Below are 20,402 nucleotides of genomic sequence, written 5' to 3'. Positions count from 1 at the left end.
TTGCTAAATTGTAATTCTCCTGCCTCAGTCTTCCAAATTGCTGGGGTTATAGGCATGTGCCACCAGGCCCAGCAGTACTATGTACATTTTAAATATTTTATCATCGCATTCCTTTATTTCTAAGATTTTTAGATATTTTTGGAGGTACTTTGGTTCACAAAATGGTTTCTAAGTTTCCAGCATCTCTATATGGCCTTTATTTTTATTTTTTACTTTTTGAAGTACGGGAGATTGAACCCAGGGGCACTCTATCACTGAGCTACATCTCCAGCCCTTTTTATTTTTTATTTTGAGACAGGGTCTCACTAAATTGTGAGTCTGACACAAATTTGTAATCCTCCTGCCTCAGCTTCCTAAATCACTGGGATTATAGTTGTGTACAACCACACTCAGTTCTGTAGGGCCTTCAAATTTAAGGACTTAAAAGCCTTTGGTAAAACTTATAGTAGCTTGATTTAACATAAGAAGAAAATAGAAATTAAATAAAAATAACTTTTCTAAAGTCAATAAGGAATCAGCTACAAAAATTTTCAGAATCTTTTTAAAAAAAATTTTTAGTAGTCAGTTGACCATTTATTTATTTACTTACTTACTTACTTATTTATTTATTTGCAGTGCTGACAATCAAACCCAGTACCTCACACATGCTAGGCAAGCATTCTACCACTGAGCTACAACCCCAGACCCAACTTTTAGAATCTTAACCGCAGACTTACATCATGATTTTACGTATGTATGATCTCAAATTTCTTCTTCTTTTTTGTGGTAGCAGGCCTCATACCAGCTGGGAAAGTGTCTACGGCTGAACTCATCCCCAGCCCCTAATCTCAGATTTCTTGATGATCTTTTTCTCTTAAAAATTTCTCCTTTTAGTAAATAACTTTTTATTAAAAAGGAAAACTGAGTGTGTATTTTTGGCATTTTTTTAGTGACATATTATATGAGAACCTTCCAAAGTAGTTTAATTATACTGCAGCTTCATGTACTACTTCATTTTCTGCCTCCTTAACAGTCTTAAATGGAAGTCAACAACAGTTCTAATAATAAAGGAGACAAATTTTATTAACAAGAAAAGTAAAACTTGAGTCTAGAGATGACTATTACTAGGTCACCAAGAAGTACAGATTTTATGTTTTATATATTGTAAAGTCTTCTGATTTTACCTTTCCTCAGGTATAGGTCAGTTTTTATTAGGCATCAAAGTGAAAGGAGTCATCCATATCACTTCCCTTGTGTCCTGTCAAGGGTAATGTAATCTTACTGCTACAAATTTGTTAGAACCCTTTGCTTTTCTTTCATACTGTAACCAACACAAAAATAGCTTTCTAAGTGACATTAACTCCACGCTCTGGTTTGATGCCAAATGGTGTCAGCTCACTTGCCAATTATTTCTTAAAGTAGCAACTACAAGGAACATTGAAATAGCTAGTTAAAAAAACCCAATCAGCCAGAGAGAAGGGCTTCCCATCAGCAGGGAAGAGCAGGTAATTTCTTTCCTCAAGTTAAATTGACCTGGTTGTTATACTTGCTAATCAATACTAAACACACAGGTCTCAGGCAGGAAACCATTTCATTTGTCATTTACTGAAGGAGGTGGCTGGGTTCCAACCCAGCAGGAACTCACAAATCTCTCTCCCAGAACTGTGTTTCCTGGTTCAGGCTTGTTCTGAATGGAATCAGATCCTGTGGCTAAGTAATAAGTAAGCTGAACAATCATGTGGTCCACAGGCCTATCAAGGTAAAGTTTTGATGACCTACACTTAGCTCTATTTTCCAAATATACCAACAGATTTGACAAGCATCCTGTGCATTGCAATGCACAGTATGCTTCCTTCCAGAGGTTCAGAAAGAGGACAAATTAATTACCTAGTAAAATTTCCAGAAGTTAGAGCTTAATTTAAGGAGAGTTTTAGAGAATTGGTTGGATTTAGATAAATACAGAGATATAGAACATATCAAGTCAGAAAACTGGCATTAACTAATATATGAAAGAGAAAAGGTGAATGCTAAGTTTTGAGACAATGAGTAATCTGTTAGGAGCAAAGATGTGTGTTAAGAACAAACAGAAGGACGAGGTGCAATGGTACATGCCTGTAATCCCAGCAACTTGGGTCTAAGGCAGGAAGATTTCAAGTTTAAGGTCAGCCTGGGTTAGCCTCAAAAATAAAAAGAGCTGGGGATGTAGCTCAGTGGTAAAGTAGACCTAGGTTCAATCCCCAATACTGGAAAGAAAAAAAGAGGAAGAAAAACAGAAAGACAAATAGAAGACATGACACTGAGTTCCTAAATATAAAACCTGAAAGGCAAAACTCAGGGTTTGGAACAAGGCATGGGTAGACTATTAGATAAATTATCTATCCTAAAAAGTATATTTTATTTATGATGATTTAACATTTTCGAGGTTGATTTCATCTTCACTATCTCACTTTTTCAATTCCAAACATCAGAAGGACCAAGGGACCCCCATTCTTTCTCTCTAGTTTGCTATGGTACATAGTGACTAGACTAAGTCTGCGAATATAGACATGGTTGAGCATGGCCTAAGGGAACAGTCTACAGACAAGCAGCAAGAAAATGAATGGTAGTTGGGAGGAAGAGTGGGTCTTTCTATTCACAAACACCTTCTTTCATGTTTTAGATCTAGATGGTTTTTACCAATAAGCAGAATGAACACCTAAATTCTTAAATCAGCCCAACTGCTTGTCTTCCCAACTGTTATCATTTTGATTAATCTGGTCCTAAAGTCTTTTCCATTCAAGGGATTAAAAAAAAAAATCCCTTTTAAATGCAAATACCCCAGAAGGGAGCTATGATTTAAATATATAATATCTAATAGTTAAAACAGCTTTGGAGGCTGGGGAGATAGCTCAGCTGGTAGAGTGCTTGCCTCTCAAGCACAAGGCCCTGAGTTCGATCCCCAGTACCGCCAAAAAAAAAAAAAAAAAAAAAAATAGCTTTGGTATTCTAGGATTCTAGGAAACATTAGCATATATTCCCCCCAAGAGAGTCTATAATTAAATACATTTGATTTTATGAGTGAGAGAGAGAGAGAGAGAGAAAGAGAGAGAGAGAGAGAGAGAGAGAGAGAGAGAGAGAGAGAGAGAGAGAGTGTGTGTGCGTGTGTGGTGCAAAGGATTGAACCCAGGGCTCATGTATGCCAGGCAAGCTCTACCACTGAGCTGTAAACCCCAGCCCCTATAATCAAATACATTTGATAAACAGCATAATTCACATTGTACATTAGCATTCAAAAGGCACTAAGAAGGCCAGTATAGTAATATTTTTAAAAATGTATTTTCAGACCTCTTTAACTACCAAACCTGGTTTTCCTGACAGAAAACATATTAAGGTATTAGAAGAATGACTATTCTACAGAACACAGTTTGAAAAACACAAAATGAAAAGCAAATCAATGATTAATGGGCACAGAAGAGATTGTTGGGCTGAGGTGCATTATGAAGGATGAAAGGAGATAAGAAAACAAAGAGCTTTTCTCCTTTACAGTTTTGTTTGAATATCATGTCATTTGTTATACTCCCAGTTTAAAAGACAGACCTTAAAATAAGAGGGCATGATTTACTCTATAATTATTTGTCTCTTTCTAAACAATATTAACATTAGGCCCATTTCTAGAGCACATTGTGTCCAAAAGAACAAAGCAAAAAGGTAAATATACTTTAAGATTTTTAAACCTCTCCCCACTGTGTGAAATAGGTATTGGAAATTAAAGAACCTAGAAAATAGCTAACTATTTTTACAAATGATCATTTTTTTATATCAATCTCTCCCCTGCCCCCAACCTCTTTTAACAGAACTGTTTTGAACCCAGTTTTGAACCCAGTGCTCTATCACTGAACTGCATCCCCAGGCCTTTTTATTTTGAAACAGGGTCTCACTAAGTTGCTGAGGTTGGCCTTGACCTTGTGATCTTCCTGACTCATCTCCCTGAGATGCTGGGATTATAGGCATGTACCACTTAGCCTGGCCTGTGCTAATGATATAAAATGTAATTTAACTTACCAACTTTGCAGTTCAGCAAAAGCTTGTTTCATTTTCTTAATGGAAGCATCCATCTCTTCTTTAACTACAACTCGATACCGTGCAAGAGAGACTGTGCAGCGCTGGAGGTCTTTTACAGATTTTTCAATATTGGAACCTAGGGGAAATAACCCAAAGAGTATTTTAAAAAAGAACATTAAGTTGACTTAAAAGTTGGATCTGAGCACCTAAGGCGAATGTCATGTGTACGAATAATGTTTCCTAAATGATCACCCTCCCCAACAACACAGAATATTACAGAAGATAGAGTATTTCTTAATCTTTGAAAAAATAAGTATTCTGATCAAGATGAAGTAGTAAGAACTGGATTTATCCTCCAATCTTAAAAAGTTACATACACAAATAGACAAAATGTATGAAACAATGGTTTTCAGACAATGGACAACAGGTAGTACTTTTCCCCTGAAAAAGTAGAGACGAATGAAGCAGGGACTATGGTGTTCCAACATACCAACTTGAGAATTTCAAGGTTTCAGTGCAGGAAGCACAAATCCTACACAGACTGGAATTTAGAGGACAATTCTGAATTGAGGATTCAGGGAGGACAAGGTAGCTAGAATTCTCAGGATGCAGTCCTGGAGAGATCTACACAAAAAAGCTGAACAGAGATCTACAGAGGACTTTGAGTATTAATCAGTGCATAGGTGTGAGGAAATTACTAAGACAAGGAAGAAGACCACTGCGAAGAAGACCACTGCAAACAAGCAGGCAGACAATTTCCAGAACTCATCTAGGCCAGGAAAAGTTTGTGTCACACTAGCCAGAGGGGAAAAACCTCACAATTCATAGGGCACCAGATAGAGTACTTAGAAGTATTGCCCCAGTAATGTAGCAAAATTAGCTGTAACTAGAAGCTGCTGCTCTAAGTCCCATCTAACAAAATTTAAAAGCAAGTCTCAAATGGTTATTTACAAAACTGAGTCCCATAACAAATCACAAGGATGTGTGGTGGTGCACATCTCTAGCCAGGGACTTGGGAGGCTGAAGCAGGAGGATCACGAAATTCAAGGCTAGCTGCAGCAACTTAGTGAGGCCCTATCTCAAACATTAAATAAAAAAATAGAAAGGGCTGGGGATGTAGCTCAGTAGTAAAGTGCCCCTGGGTTTAATCCCCAGTACCAAGAGTCAACAAAGCAAAATGAGCAATAATTGGCATCTGATAAAAATGATCAGTAATATAAATAAGACATAAAAATATAAAAAATACACAAGAAAAAAGTAGAAAAATATGACCATAATGAAAAGAAAAATAAATCAAAGAAACAGAAAACAGTAATACAGAAAATAGAATGAGGTAGAAAAGGACATCGAACAGCTTTTACTTTATAATCTGATAACATACATTCAAGAAGGTAGAGAATAGTAAGCAGAGATACAAGAAGATTTTATTTGGTCTTGCTAAATAGGCTGGCCTTAAACTTGGGATCCTCCTGCCTAAGCCTCCAGAACAGATAGGATTACAGGCATGTGCCACTGTGCCTGACTTATTTATTTTGAGACCGGGTTTCACAGGTTGCCAAGGTTGGCCTCAAACTTGCAATCCTCCTACCTCAGCCTCCCAAGTGCTGGGATTATAAGAGTACACCACTGTACCAGGATAGATGATATAATTTTATAAGACCTCAGCTAAACTTCTGTGAACCAAAACAACAAAACAAAAAACATATGGGATGAAAAACAGATGGGATAGTATCAACAGCAGACTAGAACTATTCAAAAAAAACGAAACACAGGAAGGAAAAAAAAAAAAACTATTGAATAGGTACCAAATTTTCAAAACTCCTCAAATGACAAGATTAACAGAATAATTTACCATACAGACATTACAAAATCTAAAAAGTTCTCTTTCTGTAGTATGGTTTGAAGCATTACATTTGGGTGTTATGGTTCAGATTTGGAATGTCCTCCAAAGGCTCCTGTATTGAAGGCTTGGTTTCCAACATAGTAATGCTCAGAGGTGGGGCCTTTGGGAAGTAATTGTACCATTTGGGCTCTAATCTCATCAATGGATCAATCCACTGATGGAGTCACAGCTGAATGGACTACAGGAATGAGGTGGAAACTTAGGAGGTGGGACTTAGTTGAAGGAGTGAGTCATTTTGGGGAGCCCTTGAGACTATATCTCATCTCCAAGCCCTACCTGTTTCTGGGCCACCATGAGATGCAGGTATTTGCTCTACCTCACCATAGGCCTATAGCAATGGAGCCAGCTGATTGTAAAATGAATCCAAGAGCCAAAATAAATCTTTTCTCCTCTAAGTTGATTTTCTCAGGTATTTTGTCACAGTGACAAAAATCTGACTAACACAGTGGGGAAGTTCAGCTTTATAAAAAAAGATAAAATATATTTATTTACCTAACGTATTTTAGGTGGTTTCCAAGAATCCTATTAACATTCTATTTGCCAATGCAAAGTTGTACATATAGTTCACTGACAGAATCATAGGCCTAAGAAGTTTATAACTGTGCCAAGACACTCATTTCAACTTATAAATTAAATTTTAGAGCTGGGGTTGTGGCTCAGTGGTAGAGTGCTCGCCTAGCACACATGAAGCCCTGGGTTTGCTCCTCAGCACCACATAAAAATAAAATACAGGTATTGTGTCCACCTACAACTAAAAAAAAATCTTAAAAAATTAAATTTTAGAGTCTTACTGTATTGCTCAGGCTGATCTCAAAAGCCTAGGTTCAAGTGATTGTCCTGCTTCAGCTTCCTGAGTACATGGGACTAGGGTTCCCACTGTCTTGTACAACTTAACTTTTTAAATTAAAATTCTTCCTCATTCCATCTTTCTTTCTTTTATTCTTATGTATGTATAGTATATATGTATGCCTGTATGATGTGTGTATTTATGTTGTATTTTTTTTTGGCACAAGGGATTGAACCCAGGGGCACTTAACCATTGAGCCACATCCTTAGCCCTTACTATTTTTTATTTTGTTTTGTTTTTGTGGTGCTGGGGATCGAACCCACAGCCTTGTGAATGCAAGGCAAGCACTCTACCAACTGAGCTATCTCCCCAGCCCACTATTTTTTATTTTAAGACAAACTCTGGTTAAGTTAAGGGCCTTGCTAAGTTGCTGAAGGTGTGCCGCATGCCCAGTCAATTTGATTTCTTTTAGAATCTACCTAAAAGCCTTTATGCCCTGTGTCTATAAACCTCTTTTATTTTTGCTTAACTGGATATTTTCAGATTTCTTACTCTGCAGCAAGTTGAGGGGTACCACAAAGATGAAAAAGGAGAGTTTTACTAAGTAAAATTTAGCTCAGGTGGAATAAATGACTCAATAGGAGCTACAAATTACAAGTGTCCTTTACATTTGTTTCATATGTTCACTGAGGGGCTGTTATCTCTCTCTCTCTTTTTTTTTAAATTACTGGCTGTTTATTTAAATAATGATGATTAAAGCAAAGAGCTATGACCACTAGTTAATGCTAAGTACTTCAGAGAAAATAATCTCGTTAAAAGTCAGAGTCTGTCAGGTATCAGTAAGAGCATGAAGTTGTAAAAAGCAGTGGAAATATTTCTTTGAAATGTCATGTTAGAGACAGAAAAGATTTTTTACTTTTTGAATCAACTAGGAGATAAAATGAAGAAAATTGCCAAAAATACTGCAATAACGCAAAGAAAGGAAACCTGTTAATCTTAGCTAAGTCATTCTGGCAGTAGAGTTCAGTTGTAATTCACAAAAAGGGTCCTGTTATTTTAACAACCATATACAGCATCTGAACTATTCTCAGACTCCAGCTGTGTATGTGGAGGTAGGAAAAGTTCGGTCATTACAGGCTGAAAAATAGAAAAAGAATTACCTGATGTCCATCCATCACTTACCTTTTTCTCTTTTTTCTTTTGCAGTACTAGGAACTGAACCTAGGACCTTGCACATGCTAGGCAAGTGCTCCACTACTGAGCTGTGTAGCATCTCCAGTTCTTTTCAAAAATTTTATTCTAAGACGGGTCTCCCTAAATTGCCCAGGCTAGCCTCAAACTTCTGATCCTCCTGCCTTAGCCTCTCAAGTAGTCAGGATTGCAGGCATGTGCTACTGTACCCAGTTACCTGAAGCCCTTCTGAAACTTTATCTATGGGAATAAAGGCAATTTGCTTTCTTTAGTCAAAAAACAGATATTTCACTCCTCACAAGTGAACTTTTAACTTACCAAGTTTTTTATTGGTGGAGGACAGTGGAATGTCCTCCATTCCCAGACTAGAAAACTGAGGTCCTGTCGTGGATCTTGAGAGAGATTTGGCAGCATTCCTGGAATGTTGGGCGTTCTGAATAGGGTGTATAGTTGAAGACCTGGACTCAAAGTCAGAGACGCCATTCTCCAGTACGGATCCTAGCCAAGAAAGAGAGCACAATGTAATGGTACATCAATCAGGCAGTCTTAAATACACAAAGAAAACAGGTAAAACTGTTTTACGCAAAACCATGCCTCTTTAAAAAGCTGTGAACAAATCAACTGACAAAACAGAACAAAGATAAATATCAGTTAAGTGTGGCTATCAGTAGTTTCTGGCTTAGTCCTAAGAGATACCCTGCATGAAAAAAAGAAGAAAATACATTTAGACAGGAAGTGTGCACCTCATAGCTTCCTTGTAGTTCTAGCCCTAGCAAGTGGAGAGGCACTATCTCCAACTTCTGCTAGCTTCTGTAAATTGCACTATGGAAAAAGTTTTACACTGTTTCAGGAAAAGAATTTAAAAGCTTTAGGAAGTAGAGAAAGGGTAGAGTTAAGAAATGAGAAGAAAATTAGCTCAGAAAAAGAAATGAAAGCCATTGGCTATCTTTGGTTTGTTTCAAGTCAGTGTAGGTGTGATATTTTTTCTCTAGGGTGTGTGCGTGTGTGTGTGTTAATCAATAAAAGAACATTTTAAAACATACTTTTTGTTTTAGTTTTTTATTTCGAGACAGGATTTTGCTAAATTGCTGAGGCTGACCTCAAACTGTGCCACTGCACCTGGCTAGCAGCACAGTGTAATTCTTATACTGACAATACATTATAAAGCCAGGAGCAGAAAGGCAGGGGGAATTGGATTAACAAATAAGTAAATTTTAAAAAGAAAGATTCCTAGTATCTTCCCAGCCCTTAGTAATCTTTACTAAAAAACAAATGTGAGACTATAAAAACCAACAGTCTAGTTCTCATGAAAGCTAGGATTATCATTAATATTACATATTCCTTCCTGTTTGGGTCTTAGAATAATAATATCATCATCCCATCCTCATTTTCCTTAAAAGTCAACAATTTTTAAAAAGATCTTAAAGTCACCTTCTGCTGTCTCTAAGGTACTCCAGAGTACTCCTCTGTTATTAGAAGATTTTTTTAAGATTGATTTAGAAGACAGTTAAAATATGAGATAAGGGAACAAGAATTTTATGTTTCTAGGCCTTTGATAATTATAAAATGTGACTCTTCCACACAAAAGATAACAAAAACTAAAAAGCAAAAGACCTATTGAATTTAATGATTGCTTTCTCAACCAGGAGGTTCCTGTATTTTTTAACTGAATGCAACTTTTCAAAAAAAATATTAATAAACTCACCTGTTCTACCCAGTGTATCTGGCAAGCCAGACTCAGGATCTTCTAGTTCTCTGGCATCTACTGAAAGTGTCTCCAAACCTTCACTGAGTGAGTCCACAGACTCTGCATCATTGATGGCACCATTGACATGGTAACCATTAATGCCACCTTTTCCTGAGGAAGGCACAGACTGCTCCTCTTGAATGGAAACCGATTTACTGGAATCTGGGATACTGTTACTTGCTTCGGCTGTAGGTTTTGGTTTGCTTTTCTTCTTTTTGTTCTAAGGTTATTGAAGATTTGAAAAACAGAAAAGAAAAAGCACAGCCCCAACACCACCAGTACAATTCAAAAAGGTAAGAAACTCTAGCTACCTAAAGGCAACCAACATTACCAATTTTTCCTATGTTCTTCCAGAAAATGAACAAGTTTTTGTATATGTTGAACCACCACCTAAAATAATTTTTTTCCTATGTAAAATCCCATACTTTGGATAAACTCAAAACAAAACATTTCTTCATGGCAAAACCCACCATAAGCAAAATGAAAAGATAAATTACAAAGTGTGAAAAACATGTAACTTATACTCAAAGAGTTAAATATATACAGAGCTCTAACAAACAAGATAAGAACCCAATATAAAAGAGGTATAAGCTATAAACATAATGAAGCATAAACTCAGTCTAATAAGAGATATATAAACTAAAATTATATACTATAATATCATTTTGTATCTGTTAGATTAACAAAGATCAAAAATTATGATAATACTGTAGGGTTGAATGTATAGAGAAGCAAGTATTTTTATATATTACTACTGGTAGTGGCAATCTACTAACACTTGTCCAACTTACAGATGTGCATACCATTTGACTAGAAATTCTACCTCTAGGAATTTATCCTAGGTGAGACTAACATATGTACAAAATAACAGACACACACTAGGTTATTTACTGCAGATTGTTATTGATAGCTATTAAATTAATAGTTAATTATTACCTTATTAAAGGATTGGAAACAACCCAAATGTTGCTCTAAAGGGGACTAGTTAAATAAATCATGATACATCTAAATAGCAGGATGACTATACATCCACAAAAAACAACAAAAATTCATTATTGAGACATGGAATAAGCTCCAAGATATATTACATGAGAAAAGAGAACACACAAAGAGGAGAATCCGTGTTCATATTTGTTTATATTCAGAAAAATATACTGGAAGATACATAAGAAATTGATAACACTATTTGTCTCTGGGGTAGAGAACCAAATGGCTGGAGAACAGGGATGGGATAAAGATGCTTCTGTGTGTTAACATTTGTACATCTGAATTTTTAGCTACCAGAGTATATTATATATGCAAATAGTAATATTAAAACAAACAAGTTCTTTATCTTTTGTTTTGTCAACCCACAGCTCTGCTGGCAAAACTTAATTCAATTCCTAACGCTACATGGATATAACTAAATCAATTTTGCCCCCCACCCCCCATTCTTTTCGTGATCCTCTCTGGCACAACTGAACTCAAGGTACAATTTTCTTCTCTGCATAGCTCTCATCTTCTCTTAAATACTTTCTCCCATGTGAACTAGCTAAGTTTTCATATTATTGTCCCATGTATATAATAACTATATAACAAGTAGCTACTCAGAGTCACATCCTATTGAACTAATCCTAATAGTCCTATTGGACTAATCCTAATCCTAACAGTTAACTGGCTTGGATTTGGGTATTTGAGACTGCCAAACTGAAGCTATTTTTCTTTTTCTAGATCTTAAGAAACCTGAACGTGACCATGAGATACCTTTCCAGTTATTTACATATCTAAAAATCACTAAAAATTTATAATCCTGGGCCAATAAATTAAGATACTAGTGTTTTTCAAAACACTCACAACTATTCTAGGTTAGGTGAAAGCAATGGGAAGAAGTTAAACAAGGGCTGGGATTGTGGATCAGTGGTAGATCACTTGCCTAGCACATGTGAGGCACTGGGTTTGATCCTCGGCACCACGTAAAAATAAATAAATAAAATAAAGTTATGTTCATCTACAACTAAAACAATATTTTTTTTTAAAAAAAAAAGAAGTTAAACAAATATGCAAAGCTATGGGCATGAAGAGCTTCAGGAGAATCTGTAGTAATATTAGGTTCCTCTAGAAAAATTCTTAAGGATCACTGAGACCAGCCTGGTTTAGTCAAGACCTAACAAAACTAATGAAGTGATCAGAGTCATCAAGATGGTATTTCAGAACTCCAGCATTAACCTAATGCACGGAAAGAACACCCTAAACAGATTTTATAGAGATATTTGATTAAAACCCTTATTTCAAGCATTTCCTAAAGGTGCTAGATTCAGGGAACAGAGTCATGGGAAGGATTTTGAGAACAGCTGGTATTCCTTGAAGAAGTATTTTGGTTTTAAGTGGGTAAGGAGAAGGGATCAAGAACGACTCTGTTAGGGGGCTGGGGTTGTGGTTTAGTGGTAAAGTGCTTGCCTAGCATGCATGAGGCCCTGGGTTTGATCCTTAGTGCTACATAAAAATAAAATAAACGTACTGTGTCCACCTACAACTAAAAATACCTTAAAAAAAGAACTACTAGGTTAGGTCTTATATTAAATACTTGTATGTATTAGTATTACTTTCCCTATTTTAGAGATGAGCAAACTAAGACACACAAAGTTTAAACAATATTCCAAGGTCACAAAGACAAGGTAGAACGGAACAGGACAAAAATCCAGAGCTGAATGACCCATATCCCAAGTGCCTTCTAATTCCCTAAATTTTAACACCAGACCCCTCTGAAAAATACCTAACAGCTATGGTAAAAGTTCTCTCTAGGTTGTCAGTTCATTAATATTAGGGATTATAACACTGTTGTCTGACCTAAAAATCTGAACTATTTTAGTTGATTTATGATATGTATAGTTGAAAACCAGATCACTTTCTCTGGAGAGCTCTGTTCCTCCACAGGCTCTCCTGCTTCACTCCATGTCTAGTATCCTCTTGGCAAGTGCACCATGGCAAAGGCACTGTTTCTTACCTTCAATTATAGGGAGGGGACTGGGGTACTCTGTGAGACACATCTATATTTCAATGTCAAAGATTTTTTTCAACCAGTTGAGCTAAAGATATTTATGTAAACCTTTTCTTTCAAATATTTGTGGAGATTTAATTTTCAAAAACAATATAAACATCAATATCATGCTCTTAAAATTTAATTCATTTTTACCTTTTTCTTGCCTGTTACTGTCCATTCTTTGAGTACTTCACTGGCGCTCCCTGTAAGAGAAACCAATTATGGATTCTTCTCTCCATATACACAGTTAAGGAAGAATTAATGTCCCTGCATTTTATAATGACTGGAGGATTTCCAAAGTGCCTAATAACAAAAGTTAAGGATCATATCTCTGAAGTAATATAATGTGAGATCATGTCATGCTTCCCTTTTGGAATACCTGCCGACTTAGATACCCTTTTACATGTAATTTTCCAGTGAGTTCTTCCCAGAAGAGACTAATGTAGCATAGCCACTTTGAAGATTCTTTTTTCTTTCCCTCAGTACTGGGGATTGAACTCAGGGCCTCCTGCAAGTGTTCCATCCCTGGTTCCTTTCTATTTATTTTATTTTGATACAGGGTTTCACTAAATTGCCTAGGTTGGCCTCAAACTTTCAATTCTCCTGCCACAAGCTCCCAAGCAGCTGGGATTACAAGCTTGTACCCACTCTTCTGACTGGTTGGTTATTCTTACGGTTAACTAGTGAGTGTTCTAAGAGGTCAAACTGCAGTCAGAAAAAGTTCACGTGATCATATGTAATCAAAATCATTAATAATTAAAGAACATCTAAAGAAAGATATGGCCCCTGGATATGGACATGGACATGAACATGGTCATGGAAAACTGGAACTTCCAGATTATAGACAATGGAAGATAGAAGGGACACCATTAGAAACCAGAGAAGCTGGCTGCAAAAGGGCTCAGTGATCCATGGGGCTACAAATGAAGCTTAGAAATAAAAGGGTGGTTTTGCACACAATGTTTCCTTTGTTGGTACATTAGTAAAATGATTCATAGGGGGATTTGCTGCTTTTATGGTAGCCATTGGGGTCAAATATTATCTGGAGTCCCAGGATAAAGATGAGAACTGAAGATAGTACCTGGAAATATCTTTATCTAATAATAAGTCTATTATTAGATTTCTTCACTGTATTGTACTTGTCTATGTGTTTGTCCCTTAATAATAAGGTTTAATAATGTAAGGAAAAAAAAATCTTAACTATACCTCAGCCTGGATACAAAGATGAATTGGTCTTAGCCCAAGTGTGCCATCCCCTCCTCTCAGGTTATACACCACCTTGGCTACTTTGTTTTGAAGAGACTTGCACACCACACCAGACCCATATACTAACATTATAAAGAAAATAGATGAAAAGAAAAACCTTTCAGTATTTGGACCTATTTATCCTATACTTGGAAACTCAGGAAAATGAAAATAGGGAAACCTAACCTGACACCCAATGATGAAAAAGGTTTAAATAAAACTCTTCTCAAAATGAGTTAAGTAGAAAGAAGTATATGAAATACTCAACTCTAAATCTGAAGGCTTCACCATACTTGCCATTCATTATTCTGTTAGGTAAGGAAATTCAACCCACACATTTGAGTTATTTGTGCCAAACCAAATGATAATAAAGAATGCCATATGTTGCTGGGCCACCGAATTACCTTTGTTAGGAAGAGTCTCTTAAATTCTTTTTTTTTTTTTTTTTTTTCCTTTGCAGTGCTGAGGACAGAAGCCAGAACCCACGGCCTCGTGTATGGTAGGCAAGCACTCTACCACTGAGCCACATCCTCACCTGAGTATCTTAAATTCCTATTTCACTAACTTCAATCAAGTTCCTTACACCAATCACCACGATGTGAGACTAAATTTTTAGAAACCAGTGATGTGATTTCTCTTCTTAAAGTGGAGAACATCTGTACAAAATAATAAAGTTTTCTTAGTTTATCTCTTCTCCAGATATCCTGCAGCTTATGTATGAATTACTTCTAGGGCTGAAAAAGGCATCTTACACTAACAAAATGTTATGTTATGTTATGATGGGGTCTGCTATAGCATCTATGAAACACTGAATTGCTGTGTTCTAAAATTCTGAAGCAACTTCTATTGAACAGATACAAACTAATAAGAAAAAACTGAGTTAGAATTACCTTCCATGAATGCTTGAACTGTTTTGTCCACACAATTATCAAAATGCTGCAAAACCAGGATGATCTCATTGTTGCTCTTATTGGGAACGATTGCACGCACTGCATTTATCTAGAAAAGATGACAGGGTCATTTAATTCTGACATCAGTAGGTCACTATGCAGCTGTTACATATTACAGAGAGTAACACTGACATTTCATTTTTAACAATATTATCACTCTTTAGTGGTTAGTGGAAATACATGCAACCTTCTCCCTGTGAATAATAAATACATGATGGATGATAATAGCATGTGAAAATTAATATCAAAACTTAGAGAGGCAGAACATTGCAAAGCAGTGGCACATGCCTATAATCCCATCAGGGAGTTGAGGCAGGAAGATCACAAGTTCAAAGTCAGCCTGGCAACATAGAAAGACCTTATCTCAAAATAAAAAATAAAAATGGCTGGGGACATATCTCAGTGGTAAAGTACCTGTGGATCCAATCCCCAGTACCTGCCCCTCCCTCCAAAATGCAGACTTTTGGTAGTACTAGTGAGCAAGCCCAAGACCTCCCCTCACCATTATGTACAACTCTAATGCACTAAAAAGGCGGGGAAGAAGGGGACCCAAGGCCTCCCGTATGCTAGAATGCCAGGCAAGTGCTTGATCACTGAGCTACATTTCTAACCCAGAACATTTCTAAAAATAAAAGATATGTACTAGATTTTACATTAAGAAAAGGTAGAGCTGGGTGTGGTGGCTCCGGAGGTTTAAAAGCTCAAAGCCAGGCTCAGCAACTTAGTGGGTCCTAAGCAACTTAGCAAGACCCTATCTCTCAATGAAATATAAAAAAGGGCTGGGGATATGGCTAAGTGGTTAAGTGCCCCTGGGTTCAATCCCCCCAAAAAAGAAAAGGTGATTTAATTTAGGTGTCAGATATTAATTTAGCATGTTTCATCATTTTTAACATACTGTAGAGAAAGGTAGAAAGTTTAATAAAGTAAAACCATAACAACTTAGATTTCTGTAGGGCACTGTTCAAAACATTTCTACTTTGTATCATTTATCTGTATAATAATAAAGCTAATTTATAGAAATAATATGAATTATTATAAACTATGTCAGGCATATAAAACATAATGAACAACCATGAGGTGACACCCAGTTTAGTAAAACAAAACAAATGCAATTGAAGACCTGTGACCTAAGAATTCTTTTTCCCTTCTCTCCCCAGAGATTTCTACCCTAAATTTGGTGTCCCTCAGTTCAATATCCAGTACAAAAAAAAAAAAAAAAAAAAAATTCCCATGTTGGTAAACACATTTCTTATTTGTTTTAACTACTGTATGGTACTTCCAATGTATACAGAGTTCATTCTGTTGGTGGACACATTTTCAATGATTGGCTATTGGGAAGAATACTATATTGAACATTCTTACATTATTTGTAGCTGAATCTTTAATGGCTAAAACAATATTTAGCACACTGTAAGTAATAAAGAAAAAAATCAAGTCTTCTATGTAACCACTAGTAGACTCCTGAATAGTAGAGCACTTACAGCTTCATTTGATAACAAAATAGATATGCCAACTTTATCAGATTTATTCCTAAGATATTTCATATTTTTAAAATTAAAAACATACTTTGCAATAACTGCATATTTTTTTCATTTTTATATATATTTTTATTTAGTATCCTTGATGATGAACTCTTATTAGCCCATTACGTGGTTGCTTTCCTGGAATTGTCTATATAAATGACTGAATAGCCTATAAATAACATTTTTCTTCTAATTCTTATAACTTTTTTTTTTTTTTTGGTGGTGGTGCTGGGGATCGAACCCAGGGCTTGTGCTTGTGAGGCGAGCACTCTACCAACTGAGCTATCTCCCCAGCGCCTAATTCTTAAAACTTTTAATTTCTTGTCTTACTGCATACTCTATAATTGGTTATTTCTAAGAAGATCTGATTCCTTTTGATGGAAAATGGTAATTAGAAATCAACATCTAGGAGTTAGATGTGCTTATTTTTACTGGGAGCCATTGTTTCCAGGTTCTTTTAATGGATGTAACTAAGACTTTTTATAAAATCATGAGTACATACTGACATTCTCAATTCAAATATAATATTAAAAGGCCTTTTCTAGCAGGCATAGTGGTATAAGCCTCTAATCCCAGTGATTTCAGAGGCTGAGGAAGGAAGATAGCAAGTTCAAGGCCAGTTTTGGCAACTAAGCAAGACCCTGTCTCAAAATTAAAAAATAAAAGCTCCATGGTATTAGTATATATATTATGTATACCATGGAGCTCCATGGTATTAGTATATATATTAGTATATGACTCTGGGTTCAATTTGCTCTGTGTGGGGGGGGGGCAAGAGGGGGCTTTTCTCAACTGATTTTCTATTTTGGTGCTGGGAATTGAACTAAGGGGCACTTTACCACTGAGTTTTATCCCCACCCCTTTTTATTTTGAGACAGGGTCTCACTAAATTCCTTAGGGCCTCATAGTTGTGATCCTTCTACATCAGTCTCCCCTGTCACTGGAATTATGGACCTGGGCCACTGCACCCTTGATTTTCTTTCTTTCTCCTTTTTTTGATCAGGGTCTCAGGGTTGGTCTTGCTATGTTGCTCAGCTGGCCTTGGACTTTTAGTTCCCCTTGCCTGAGGCTCCCAAGTAGCTTGGATTACAGGCATGCTCGCACTGCCCCCAGCTTCCATCTGATTTTCAACTTGGGTCTCTTTTCTCTTATCCATAAATTTTAGATCCTAAAAATATTAAAGTATTTACCAATATGTTTTACTATACAATATAAAACTATTGAATGAAATTTAAAATTTGTAATTTTTTTTTTTTTTGGTGGTGTTGGGGATCAAACTCAAGGACGTGCGAATGCTAGCCAAAATGCTATATCACTGAGCCACACCCCCAGCCTGTAATTCTTTTTATCACTCTAAACATGTACAGTAAGAATACCATATTCAAATGTTAGTGGGAGATTCTTTAGTTCTCTTTCTGTAAAGGTGAAAAAATTTTAAAGTCCTTATCTTACATAAGACCTGTTCTGATCCTTTACCAGCACAAACCCTGGGCCCTTATGGCCATCTGTGGTAAATACCATTTGTTACTCAGACTGGCAAGGAGTACCCAGTTTAGACTTGCCACTCTGTTTTCAGTCTCCTCTATATGTTTGGCGTCTATGTAGATCCCTTACTTCTTATGTTCAGTTACACATTTAAAATAATACCTGTAACTGGCTCTGTGGTGCAATGGGTAGTGCACTGGACTTCTAGCCAAAACTGCAGTGGTCATTTAAAATGATATATGCTTTTTTTAAATTCGGTATTTCTAGGTATCTTATACCTGAAATGTCTTCAGGTTATCTAGTCAGTTACATTGCTCAAAAAGGAAGACTTTTAGCTGGGTGCAGTGGCGCAGGTCTGTAATCCCAGGAGCTCAGGAGGCTGAGGCAGAGGATCACAAGTTCGAAGCTAGCCTCAGCAAAAGCAAGGCACTAAGCAACTCAAGTGAGACCCTGTGTCTAAATAAAATACAAAATTGGGCTGGGGATGTGGCTCAGTGGTCAAATGCCCTGAGTTCAATCCCTGGTACCCTTTATCCCACAAAAAATAGGGAAGACTTCTACAGATGAAGAGCAATGCTGAGGGAAGTAAAGCAACCTGTCCAATTAAAAAGCAGATTCTGGGTAGCTGGGGTTGTGGCTCAGTGATAGAGCACTTGCCTAGCATGTGTGAGGCACTGGGTTCAAATTCTCAGCACCACATATAAGTAAATGAATAAATAAAGGTCTATCAACTTCTAAAATATATTTTTTAAAAAAGCAGAATCTGTACTTCAACGGAAGTCTTTCTTAGTACTCTTTTCTCCCCTCCATTGTTATTATGCTCTTTTTATTTCAGACTTAATTGAACGATAAAATTAAAACCATTTAAGTTTTAAATAAAATTAAAAAACCATAAAATTTTAAAACCATTTATAATAGTAGAAAAGTATATAGACCATAATTTAAAGTGGGCTAATATATATATTTTTGAGATAAGCAAAAATATAGCATTTATCCCTAAAATGTGAACATTAAACAAAACTTAGAGATTCAATGATAAAGGTAAGATACTGATAATTTAAAATGTGAATGTATTTATAATAGTGAATCACTGTTATGTCTGTGACTCTATAATCAACAATGCAAATTTTTTTAAAAGACAATACACAAAACTTTTGTTTGTTTTCTTCAATATAGCTTGCTATGGGTTTTATTATGAAAAACGCCTATTTTCCTCCAAAGGAATGCTACTAAGAAAATCTGCTGTTCGTGTTCTGTAGTCTCCTGGACTTAATCATATAAATAATATTTCATAACATTAATTAGTAATAAATGTCTTCAAGACAATTTAGAATGAATGTATGTAGAGACATGCAAAGAAAATCACGTTTGCATTTAATAGGCTTTAACTCTTCAGCATCATTATGGTAGTCACCCTCTAATGGCATTCTCCTTTGTTGCTAAAATTTCCCTTTCATAATGAGTTTGTGATAATCACTGTCTTAGTACCTAAACTTTCCTATGATGTTCAAGTTTGTAATCCATGATAACCAGTCTTACCTTTTCTTTCATGTTCTCAAAAGTACCTCCCTGGGCCAGTACAGTATTGGACTGCAAATCAAAAATGAATCCTGATGCATCTGAAAGAATAAGAAGGGACAAACATATTACATGATTTAAAAAATACTGTATTTCAGGTAGGTACAACGGGCCATGCCTATAATTCCAGCAGCTTTGGAAGCTGAGGCAGGAGTTCGAGTTCAGGGCCAGCCTGGGCAACTTAGTGAGAACCTGTCTCAAAATAAAATTTCAAAAAGGGTTGGGGATGTAGTTCAGTAGTGGAGCACCATTAGGTTTAATCCCCAGTACCACTTCCCCACAAATATATATTTCATCCCTAAGATACAAGAGCCAAGACTAGCTGCATTTTGCCTATAAAACAACTAACAATAACAGTTGCTACTTGGCAAATCTTATTATGTAGATAACTCATAACTACATTTTGAGTTAAACTTATAAAATTTGATTTTACTAGAAAATGTACATCTCATGGAAAACACTAAACCTATCAGGTGTATTATACTGTCCTGTAATCCTTGATAGCTTTCTTTATCCTCCCTTAATTTAAAAGGCTCTGAAAAATGTTGCAAATAAATAGCTCCGAGGGTAACATTTAATACTATGAGCTCCATGAATACATTTATTGTGTTCCTGATATGATGCTTGATAAAACAATGTACTCAGGTTTACATTACCAGCAATATATCCAAGTTTACACTAAATAAACTAAAACTACCCAAGAAGCAATGTAAACAAAACACAACAAAACCTATGTGTGTTTAGTTTAAATTAGGGGAAAACATGATTTAATGTAATTTTTTTAAAAATCCAGATTTTAGTCTCTCTATATTTATAAAAAAGGTTATCTACAAATTTAATCAGCTTTCACCTGTGACTATGTGATCAGTAAATGACCTGTTTTAACACTCAATAACTTTGTTTTCTGGTGCCTCCTTACCCTGGTACTGGAAATCAAACCCAGGGGCTCACACA

General features: G+C 36.1%; 1 protein-coding gene across 3 annotated transcripts in view; it reads right to left on the bottom strand.

Moving 5' to 3' along the window:
- Positions 1–20,402, bottom strand: part of SPATS2 (spermatogenesis associated serine rich 2) — a 119,309-nt gene that overhangs the window by 16,556 nt on the left and 82,351 nt on the right. For all 3 annotated transcript variants that reach the window (XM_079139587.1, XM_079139586.1, XM_079139588.1), the window contains exons 3-8: positions 19,410–19,489; positions 14,803–14,911; positions 12,821–12,870; positions 9,607–9,868; positions 8,220–8,399; positions 4,021–4,156 (exon numbers count right to left, since the gene is read on the bottom strand). In XM_079139587.1, coding sequence (XP_078995713.1) covers positions 4,021–4,156; positions 8,220–8,399; positions 9,607–9,868; positions 12,821–12,870; positions 14,803–14,911; positions 19,410–19,489 — 817 coding nt within the window. The remainder of the gene's footprint in view (positions 1–4,020; positions 4,157–8,219; positions 8,400–9,606; positions 9,869–12,820; positions 12,871–14,802; positions 14,912–19,409; positions 19,490–20,402) is intronic.

Source organism: Sciurus vulgaris, assembly GCF_902686455.1.
Source record: "Sciurus vulgaris genome assembly, chromosome: 5".
NCBI classification, from domain to species: domain Eukaryota; kingdom Metazoa; phylum Chordata; class Mammalia; order Rodentia; family Sciuridae; genus Sciurus; species Sciurus vulgaris.
This window is presented reverse-complemented; position numbering and strand designations above follow the sequence as displayed.